The sequence below is a fragment of the Dendrobium catenatum genome, unplaced genomic scaffold, assembly GCF_001605985.2.
Source record: "Dendrobium catenatum unplaced genomic scaffold, ASM160598v2 fragScaff_scaffold_853, whole genome shotgun sequence".
NCBI classification, from domain to species: domain Eukaryota; kingdom Viridiplantae; phylum Streptophyta; class Magnoliopsida; order Asparagales; family Orchidaceae; genus Dendrobium; species Dendrobium catenatum.
Window position 1 is genome coordinate 8,529,402 of NW_021319315.1, and position 11,772 is coordinate 8,541,173.

The window sequence follows — 11,772 nt, forward strand, 5'->3', positions numbered from 1 at the left end:
TACCGTTCACAAAACGCGAACTAGCAGAGACTGATTGAAAATTTTCATTTGGAATGATTTTTTTATTATCTTTTAAAATAAATTTTAATACTAAAAAATTATTCTAAGAAACAATAAAAAATTGTCCTAAATTTTAAAGAATAGCTTAAAAAACCAAAAAAAATGTTCTTCTCTTGCAATTTAATTAGACATGTTGACAACTATGTATCCCAATAAGTGGATAAAAGCTCATCGAGGAGACTCGAAATATTTATTGTGGAGTGAGGACTTAAATGGAGTTGCTTGCCTAGCCAGGCTAGCCTGAGGATGCCACTCACTCCAACTGATCAATGAATCACTGATCTAGTTAGAGGGGGCAACTCATCTTAGCTCAAGGAGTCAGTGGCCAATCTCAGATAGCTGCTCGTAGAGTGTCCGAAATTATATAAATACAAGGTCAAAAAAGAAATGAGGAGAAGAAAAGGATTCAATATATAGTGTTAATCTATCATGAGAGATTACAGTAGATATATAGTACTGTTAATCTACCAAAGCTCGCCTGACCATTATCCTCAGTCGAGATGTTCAGTACCTCAAATAATCTATCATTCAAGTAGAGATTACAAAGATATTCTCTTCCCCTCAAATGAGGAATATGAGATTACAAAGTCTGGAATACAAGCTCGACTTCCTATAATATGGTGGAGAATGTTGTATAAACAATGAAGACTGAGGGTAATGGTCAGACGACAATGATCAAATAATAATATTCTAGCAATGATATTGTACATCTATGACTATCTATGCAGATATCCGTTCACGGGTATCTTGCATGTTACATTCGAGTCCAACGGAAGGATAACTCTCTCGAAATAGTTTGTTCGAAGAACTCTCTTAGAAGCTAGGAAGGAGCTTAACACTGGAACATGGCGAACCATCTTCAGCCACATCTTCTAGACATTCTCCCTCCCCGACAAGGGCAACCTAAAAAGTTCATCTCTAAGTCATTCAAATATTTATACATCACGACCAGAATCAAGTCGCCCATGTAAGGAGACACATCAACAACTAAGCCAACGGCACATATTTCCCCCACAAGGCATCTTTTGCAATTGAACTGTTGAGAGAACGAAAATGGCAACAGTGACGAGAGGAAGAAGATGATCAACAGTAAAAATGTATTTCGTTAATCTCACTTAATACAAGGTACACGGTGTATATAAAGACAGAGAGAGCAGTGGAAAAACCAAGAAAGTACATGCTGACGTGGAAAGCAAATGAAATTACAGAAATCCTATTGGCTGTCTTCACATGAACAACCTCAGGACCACATCAAGACATTACTTGCCTCTCTCACCTCAACGGGAAGACCTTATACTAGTTTCCTGCTATATGACGGTCTAATCTCCTCACTACATTCAAACGCCACCCGACCATCGCACCTCAACAAAACAACCACAAACAAGCTTCCTACCAATGCCAAATCAATCTGCAAGTTCATCCTACTAGTGTTCTCTCTCACATTGATCAACACTTCACTCGGTATAGACGGCCAAGCTACATCAAAGAGAGATGGGACAACTGTTTTATCTCGTACAAATCCATGGTAACTCCCCAAGCTCCGGGGGAAGAAAAGAAGAAAGGAAGGATGACATATTTCCCTTTTTTCAAGAATAATATATGTTGTCATTTTTCTTTATCTTTTTTTTTTAAGCTTAAGCTCAACAGCATAGAGCCCTCGCTTCCATTACTCTTGTACATCTTGGTTGAATAAAAAAGATTTTGTCGAGATTCCTCTCTCCCTCTCTCTCTCTCTCTCTCATTATGACATCATCATCTTCACCTCGCACTTAGTCTATAGGCAGTAGCGAATGCACATTGGGTTTCTTGGGGGCACGGGCCTCCACTGACAGAACGAGTTCCGCATAGTTATCACTTACCCTATACATATTAAAAAATAAATTGCTTTTAAGTAAACCTAAACATTAAGATTTCATATCCCGCCTATTCCCCTCTTGGCTTCTTAATTCGCTCGTTGCTTTGCGTGCGACCTCGCAGACCTTCACATCTCGCCTCCAGGCCAGAAGATTTCCGTTGGCAATTCCCAATCATTTTCCTCTGGAAACTTGGAAATCGGAAAGCATAAGTGCATGATAATATTCGTAGTGATAATAATGCATAATCCAAACAAATTTGTATAGAATTCATTTTTGATGAAATCCCTTCAAATCCTGGATTAAGAAAATAATTTGTGATTATCATCAAAATGAGAGGGATATGGTGCAAATATATCATTTGCAAAAAGGACCATGTCAGCTTCAAGATCATGATTTTCCACAAACATTAATTGAAAATAAGTTACGAAGATTTAATCTCGCAAGTTTTCATGAACAAAAAAAATTGGTTAAAGTGCAGTCATCAAAGATGCAGCTTACTGTTTGTATTGCTTTTGAAATGATTATATAATGATTTCATAATATGAAGACTATAAGAGAGAATTTATAGGTAACTTGTATTGAAATTGATTATCATTATTCCCCACTATAAGTTCTCTTTTTTCTATATATTTATTTTTTTAATAATGATATATTTAAAAAAAAAATTCAAACAACCAATTCCGATTCCAAGTCCTGATGAAAAATGTTGAGTAAAATTGGCTCCTTTCAATCAAGTCAGCCACTTCTTATAACCATGTCAGCTACTAAATAAATGACTAATGAGATCTTTAACATTTAATGTATTATAGCGAACTCTTCTTTCTCTCTTATTATATGATCTCTTCATCAATTGAGACTGTCAATAAGATTCTAATATAATCCGCATATAATTTTGAATTCAACAGGCCGGGCCACTCATAGGAGCTACGTTGGTCGGACAACAAATCCAATTACCATTTCTCATGTTTCTAAGGACATCTCCAACCAAACTCCAAATGCTTGAATGGCGTAACTCGCGAGCTCCAGCTGAACGGCAAAACTTCCACTATTTCGTTGCGGGTGAACAGTGGGACGCTAATATTGGCGTTGCACTGTTTACCTTCACCATTTTATGGTCTCTACTGAACTTGCCGAATAAACGTGCGAAAGAAGAGAACGATCGTTACCTTCGTAAAAGGGGACAAAATGGAGTACCGATTGGAGAAGAATCATGGCATTTTTTAGTTTCACGACATTTTGGAGTGAAAAATGAGATTTCCGGTTTGAGATGCACTAACAGCAAACAGCATTGGATCCTATGGGTTTCGTGCGTAGAATCTTCATTCCCATGCGCGAGACAAACACCAGAGGGCCATATAAGAACTAACGCCATGATCTCTTCCCTCAAATTGCAAAATTTTCACCTTCCCTGCACACTAAACCTCAAGAATATCCACCATGATCCTTGGTCATGGCAGCGTAATGATGACCAGAAAGAGGACCAAAGTAGACGAGCAATGCAAGGAGAAAACAGCTACTTCAATGGATGAGCCCGTTAAGTTCTGTTCTGATTGCCAGACCCCCAACACCCCTCTTTGGAGAAGTGGACCAGACGGCCCCAAGGTTTATACTTCTCCCTCTCCCCTGCTTTTCTATTTCCAATCCCTCCGTTTCCTTCTTCCCTCTTCATCCGCTTCATTTAACTTTTGATTGCTTTCGCAATGATAAGTTAGAGTAGAACAGTAGCTTCAAAACCTTGCTATTTCACTTATTTAGAAGTTCTTCCCTGAATCAGTAAGCTTGAATGTAAAGGAAACCATAAATTTGATCATTCCAAATTCAACGCAACATCCCCATCCTTATTTATGTTCAGTTATTTAGCTTTTGATTTGAGTGTTTCTCTTATTTATGTTCTTCTTCCCTAACGGTCGAGTATTTAAGAGTTGATTATGAATAAACAACCGTTAATTTAACCTTTTCAAAAGTTTCATCCCATTTCCTTCACTGTCCACCAATCCTAACATAGCTTTAAGAGAAAATCGTCAATGGTGGACTAATTAACGGTCGAATGTTCAGTATTTTATGCATAACTATTGGTTTATTCCAGTCTCTTTGCAATGCCTGTGGAATCCGATACAGCAAGAGGAGAAGAGTGGAATTCAAGAGAGCAGAGGAGAACAAGCCAACGGCCATGAGTTGCAAGAATGAGGGAAAGGTCGCCGTAGAAGTGGAGGAGTTAAAGCGAAGGCAAAGAGAGAAGCAGGAGAAGATGCTGAAGGTTCTGCTTTTCCGCCGGAGAAATTTGAATGTGCGGTGGCGGAAATGGCCACCGGCGGACTTTGGTGGAAGTGGGGACGGCGAGGAAGTGGCGGAGGCGGCGCGACTCCTGCTCTCTTTGTCGTCAGAAATGTCTATCCATTCATAAGATGGCACGTGCACCACACACGATTGCACGCTCTCTGCTGCTAAGTGTTTTGTCTTTTGTTGAAGGGAAAAAGGACTAGTACTGGTAGGAATTTCTAATTTAGAAAAAGAAAAAAAAATTGCAGGTTCTGGTTATGTTTGGTTATGGGTGCAATTATTTACAAATATTAGGGATCGGGATCAATTTACAATCAACGATAATTTGTGACCATCATTACGGCTAATGGTGTCAGATTAATCTTGAATCCGACAATTTATATAAAGCTTCAAGTAAAAGGATTTTCATAATTTATTTTAAACATATATATGATAGTTTATAAGTCCAAACGGGTTTAGATCAAGCACGTGTAATATAATTAAAAATATTGGGCCATTAATAGAAGGATCAAAGGATCTTCAAATCTCATATGCATACAATTAAATCAAATTTCTCGACAAAATGAATCCAACAAGCCTAATGTTACTTAGTTTTGAAATCATTAGAGCACTTAAATGTTAAAAGAACACTATGTCTTTCAACTAAGGTCGTATAATCATTATCATCTTATTATGAGTCTCGAACATCTGTCACCTAAGCACAATCCTCCAACCAAAGTTGCTCGAACATGATTCTTCAACCATTGTCCCTTGAGTACAATCCTTCAACCATAATCATCAACTATTGTTTTCCAACCACAATAACTTGACTATAATCTCTTACTCGCCATCGTTGAACTGTGGTTTCCTTAATCATCACTTGACTATAATTCTCTAACCACCATCGCTCAATTGCAATCCTTCAACTAGCATTACCATATTATGATCCTTCGATCATTATTGCTCCTATTACAATCCTTTGATCATTGTTCCCTTACTATTGTCCATTGACTATTGTTGTCTGACTACGATCTTTTGACTATTATACCTGAACTACGATCTGCCAACCACAATTTCCTGATTACGATCATATGATCATCATCACCTAACTACAGTCATCTGACCAATGTCATCTATACAATCCTCAAGCTATTATTCCTTAATTAAGATCAAATGACCATCATCGCCAAACAACGATCCTACAAACACTATCTCTCAAATATATTCCTCTAACCACAATCACACCATGAAAGTTTCTTAACCACTAGCACCAACTACACTAAACCTAGTCAAATTCATCGTATGTCATCACCTATGACATTAATGCACGTCATCGTCTATAAGATTGATGCATGCAATCGTGATAAAGGCTAATGCTCACCGACTTTGTCGCCACCCACATCAATGCACCCTATGGCTTATAAAGTCGATTTATATTGTTGACACCAACAAAAAAAAAAATAGATTGGACTTCTTAGCTTCTAATCTCATATATTCAAAAAAGAATAGTTGAGCGTACAACAAATATTATTTTGAAGAGAGCTTATATGCTATAAGACTTTTTTAAATTTCACCAAGAAATTCAATTTACATAGTTCATATATGCTAAGTTATATAAACATCTTCTCTAATTATAGAGAAGAGTGTCTTTTGTAATCAATAATATATGCCGGTAAAATCATTTTTATTGGGTCATGCCCATTTATTTTTCTCTTTTAAAGATTTTCCACATAAAATTTCTTATGTTTCTTGCAACTCTTCTATTATATTTATATGTATTGGATCTTTGTATAAAGCTAAAATGTTAAGCAATTTCTCTCTATCGTCATGAATATTCTCATATAAAACAATAGTTTATCTCTACAAGAAAATTTTAAGGGAGGTTTACATAAATTATATAAATTTTTTATATATTTATATGTCTAAGAACTAAAATTTTCTATTTATTTAAATAACACTCAAATATCATTTAATTTTCTCTTACAAAGAATTTGAATTAGAATCAATATGCTTATAAATGAGTTTAAGCTCAAATTTTAACAAATGCGTTTTTATATATATTTGAGTTTGTCATCCAAGATTAAATAAAAATATCTTACATATCAACATAAGTTGAGAGTTGAAAGCCACCCATATGAGGAACAATAATTAAGTCCGGAGACTTGACATAGCTCTACATCCGGACGTTAATAACATGTCGCCACGTGCTCTTACTCTTTACCGCGCGGCCCGACGACCCGATCCAGACCGGAACCCGGGATTGCTATGTTCGGGTATTACTAGGTATTGCTCGGTATTTCTAGGTATTTCTTTACAATAACAAGAAATACCGCTCTGTCAAGATCAATACCGAGCAATACCTAGCAGTTCGGTCCGGGTCGGGTCGTCAGTCCGCACGGTAAAGAGTAAGAGCACGTGGCACCATTTTACTGGCGTCCGAATGTAGAGCTACGTCAGGACACCAGACCTAATAAAAATTCCCATAAGAGACATAAGATTTTGTTTGTGAAATTTTTAGAAGAGGAAACTTACGGAGCTAGCCTAGCTGGAAAATTCTATTATTATAAACCAAATATTATAGATTGCACATTTTCCTATAATTAAAGAAACTATTAGTTTAATATAGCAAATATAAATCATATAAGATATATGTCATTGTAGGGATAGGATAAACTTTGAAGTGTTAATGTTATCATCATGCAATTTGGGCGTTCGCCTTATTTGCTCTGTTTATAGGGTAGGTCAAGTGATTAGGAAGACATGCATAAGAAGTCAGTAATTGAAGAGCATTAGGTGTGGGTCATTTATAAGCTTTGGATGATGATCGATTGAGAACATTGGATATCAAGAGGTAGTCAATTTGCTTGTTCATTCTCCTTATAAGAGTATAGACATAAGAATGATAGTCAGCATTAGGCATTAGTAGCTGACAAACGTTAGAAATTGAAAATGATCAAGTAATCAGAAAAATCAAATACTGAGTGACAATTGTTGTTCTACTCTATCATTTTATTTATAGAAGAGGAGATATGTTGAAGTTAGTGTCTAAATACGCATCGAGCATCTGTAATCAATAGATGACGGTCAATTGAGAAAGTCAGATGTCATATGGCAATCCATAGTTTGCTTAGTTGCTCTCCTTATAGTAGGGGTATCAAAATCGGGTTCGGGTCGAACCCAGAACTGACCCGAGTTCAATCGGGTCGACACTAATCCGACCCGGGTAGATAAATGGGTTGGATATTCGAACCCGGACCCGGCCCAGCGGGTTACCGGGTTGACCTGATCCGACCAGACACGGGAAGGAGACTAGCGCGGACACCGGCACGAACGGAAAAGCTGGCGCGGACGCAAGCTGGCTGGCGCGGCCGAGCGGGTGGGTGCGCGACCGGGTGCACAGCAGACTCGCTCGACGTGTCGGGTCTAACCCGAAATTTCTAGGTCGGATGTTTGTATCGTGTCAAATATTAACTCCCCTACCTTATAGGAGGTGAATCCATTGAATAAAAAGGTGGGCATTATATATCAATGGCTAACATACATCAAATATTATAATGCATCAAACGATGACCGGCTAGGAATGTCAAATAATGGGTGATAATTAGTGGTCTTCTTGATCTTTCTCCTTAAAAGAGCAAAGATTGATGACTAGTAAGGACAACATCAAACATCTGTGAGTAAATACGTTGAATTAATATTGTTTGGCATCATACGATAGTTAAATGAGAATATTGCACATCAATGTAAATTCAAAAAAGGACCGGCCTGAGATGTCAATAAAGTTGTGCCTATTTATAAATTAAATTCTTGGCTCTTCACTTAGACATTCTTTCTACTTTGTCCATTACTTGTGGTTAATAAAACAGGGCCACATAAGCATATTTTCAATCGTATCACATTTTTCATTTGTGATCCAGCTTAATCTGAAGGATCAAAATGCAAGTGCCAACCAATAACACCATGATGCTACAAAAAAAAAAAAAGGTATGAGAGACTTCATGCATGCAAATTTAGAGTCAAGTCCAAAATTTTCATATGCTTATGACAAATTTGGACGACACTGTACTCGATTCCTAAACAAAGGCTTCATTTTGGATGACTTTTTTAATGCTTCTTAAAGCAGCTTTCTAGTACAAAAATTTAATTTTTTACTAAAAAACTGTTTTAAGAAGCAGGAAGAAAGCCGTCCCAAACAAAGCCTAAGGCAAGTGGGAGTTATTAGTATGAACAAGATTCTAGCGAACACCCAAATCAAAACTCAACATTTAGCTCACCAAGCAAATCATTATGACCCTTATTCTATCATGCACACACCGACACCAAATGATCTCTTTTTACTGCATGGAAAGTTGGTAACAACTATCTCTTGAACTAATATGGTGCATGACATATCGCATTACCTATCTATTCTTGCATATTTCGTTGCACCCATCTGCCAATTATCAACAAGAAATCAATCAAATTATCCGACAAAAAGGCATAATCTAACAAAGGGCGCACGAAAGTTAAATAACTCATTCCACTTGTAGTTCTCTTTATTATTAAACATACTTCAATGTCATGATCTATCTTTGCCTTCTTGACATATGGCCTTACAAGCAATAAAAAAACTCAAGAAGAAAATATAATACGACCATTTCCAGTCGCTCTAGTGGAATGGCAAGTGGATAATATTCATCTCAATAAAGTTGAGGATAGGGGAAGAGGAATTGAATATTCAGGAACTTTATAATTTTCGAGCTTTAACTACTAATTAAAAGATCTTGGATTCTAAACTTACGTATATATTGTAGGCGTGAGTTTATTTTTAATTAGGTGAAAAATAAAAGTAAACGAAAAGAAAAGAAAAATTAGGGCAGACCCATTAGTGCCATCAAAGCTGATAGAAAATAATGGCAGTTTTGAAATCAAGGTACCACTATTTAATTATGCTGAAAGGTCCCCCTATTAAAGCTTTCCACCCACTTTGATTGATTAATTATATTTGTCCCTATTTGTCACCATTTGAGATTAATTGACAAATTCATACCACAACTCAACTTAGAATATTGGCGTGGCCCTATCATTTCTATGAAGCAATTATTTCTTAGATATTGACATGTAAAAAATACTCTTTTGTGGGTATACACAATTGAAGACCATCGCGAAGCTTCTTCAAGTGGATAATTTGGCTAAAATTTTTATAATATTCTGATTTAAATTTCTAAATTTCTATTAAAATAAATATAAAATATAGATAATTTATTAATTTTAATATTATTTTTCTCTTGTATGTCTTTGCTCTCTTCTTAATCCAAATAGTCCTACCTCTCGAGCTAAAGTTTTGTCTTCAACTCGCTTGGCATATAACGTCTTGTTCTCCTCTCTGTCTACACGGGAAATTATTTTGTGTGAGTCCAGATAGAAAAAATCGTCTGCAATGCTGCGTATAATCAACAAATACACAACAAATCAGCAAATAATCAGCGAATAATCAATAAATACTTAATAAATACTCAACAATACTCAAAACTTAATATTTGCTGAGTATTTATAATTATGCAACAAATACGTAGTAAATACGCAGCAAATCCGAACGATTCTCCCCGTCCAAACTCTGCACATGATAATTTCCCATGTCTACACAGATGATTATATCTTCTATAATTTATCTAATGGTAATCTCTCTTTGGTTATAATTTTTTTTCGAGTCCACCTCGTTCTCATGTTGATCGATTTATGTATGAATGTTAAAATTTTTAGTATTACTATGTTATCATATTTATATTATTATATATACTATATTTTATACATGTATTGAAATCCTTAGATCCTCATAGGAATTGAGAATCTCCAATTATATGATGGAGCAACATAGGGCATTTAAGTCTTATGCTATCCATGAAAATTACTTTTATTTTGCTTAATTTTCTTTGCTTTTTTTCAAACAAATCCATGTAAAGCAATTAAGGTCCATTCAAGGAGTTGCAATTTTTATAAAGTATAGTAAGAAAGGTGCCACAAATAAGATAAATTATTTTGTGCAGAGCCTGCTGGATGCGTTCGGACTCCAATCAAAATTGTTCACGACGCGTTTACACAGGGCGTGTATTATATACACCTTGCGTGTTTTTTTTTTTTTTATTATTATTATACAAGGGACGAGGTCTATTTTGATTGGAGTCCGGACACAAGATATGTCCTGACTGCACATAATAATTTCTCCACAAATAAAGACTCAATTTTTAGTTTGTAAACCACTGCGTGTAGCTCAGTTCATTGGATGGAAGCTTTGTCATCATCTATGAAATTTTGTATTAGAGTGCAAAAAAAAAAAAAGTTTGAGTAGGAACAATTATGTCAGAAATATATATTTTTCTTCAAATAGCAAACGCAAAATGCAAATTTCATCTCAAGATAGTCTACTTAACTAATCACATAAATGTTTTTCGTCAAGATTTGCACAAATTATTTGTGGATTATATATTAGCGAATTTCAGCAATAGCAGCAAGAAAAGAAATATATGTAAACAGTCAATTTACAAGAACTTGTTGCCCAATTTCCCTTTGTTTCTTACAACACAATTCATCAAAAAAATATAATAAAAAAGAGCCATTTATATATTGCGATTCACATAAAGTACTCTCCATCTAAGAAGAAACAAGTAGAAAATGATACCATAACGATGGCAGTGAGAAGGGCGCCGGAAAGTTTCGCCGGCAGGGGCGCCGAAGACGGCGGTGGGGGGTAGCGGTAGTACCAGGGGAACCAGGGTAGTATAGGATTAGGAGGCGGTGGAGCAGGGTAGTTCGAGTACGGAGTCGTCGGCGGCTCGTAGTACGGTATGTTGCCAGCCGGCGGCGGATACAACGAGTAGTCCGGCGTGTACGGCGGTGGTGGAGGGTAGTTTGTGAAAGACAACGGGGGTGGAAGACAGGGATATGGGCACGCCGGAGGCAAGTCGTCGGCGGATGCCGGCGGAGAAGAGGTTAGAGCGAGGAAGAAGAGGAGAAGGAATGGGGAAGTCATTGAAGCGAGGAAAAGAGGAGAGAGAAGTTGGGCTTTTGGGCGTACCCGTTTAGAAGAAGATATCAGCGGTTCAGGATTCGTGTTAGCTAGGTTTTATTTTGGGAGTTAAGACAAATAATCTTAATTTAATATATTATGACTTAATTTGATATAAAGGAAATTAAAAACTTAAAATAAAATAAATGTAAAAAATTATAATAATAATTAAGATATCGAGTATTTAATTGATAATAAAATTAGTTAAAATATTTTTTTATTTTTATTTTGAAGGACGAGCTATGTTTTGTATAAAGGAATACAAATGAAGGAATTGGAAATAAATGAAAAGGTTAAAAAATTAAATTATCTCAATTATTATATTGATGAGAAAATTAGTGATAATACTTTTTTTAATTTAGATTATTATATATCAACAGTTTGAGATTCATTTGATTTTGGACTTATTAGCAAGTCAAAAAAATATTGTAGTTTGATATATAAATGAATTAAAAAAAGAAAACTAAAATTAAATAAAAAAATTAAATGAACTGACCTGTCAACTAGACCCGAATCAGACCAAAAAAAATGGATTTTAGTTTATCTGCTTTA

General features: G+C 35.9%; 2 protein-coding genes across 2 annotated transcripts; one reads left to right on the forward strand and one right to left on the reverse strand.

Moving 5' to 3' along the window:
- Nucleotides 1–3,380: 3,380 nt before the first annotated feature.
- On the forward strand, nt 3,381–4,320 carry LOC110101320 (GATA transcription factor 23-like). The gene is made up of 2 exons (XM_020829177.1): nt 3,381–3,518; nt 4,003–4,320. Exons 1-2 carry the CDS (start codon nt 3,381–3,383, stop codon nt 4,318–4,320), a joined length of 456 nt encoding a protein of 151 aa, XP_020684836.1.
- A 6,305-nt stretch (nt 4,321–10,625) lies between these two features.
- LOC110101332 (leucine-rich repeat extensin-like protein 6) lies at nt 10,626–11,265 on the reverse strand. Its single transcript, XM_020829192.2, has one exon. It carries the CDS (start codon nt 11,182–11,184, stop codon nt 10,786–10,788), a length of 399 nt encoding a protein of 132 aa, XP_020684851.1. The 5' UTR covers nt 11,185–11,265; the 3' UTR covers nt 10,626–10,785.
- Between the last annotated feature and the right edge of the window lie 507 nt (nt 11,266–11,772).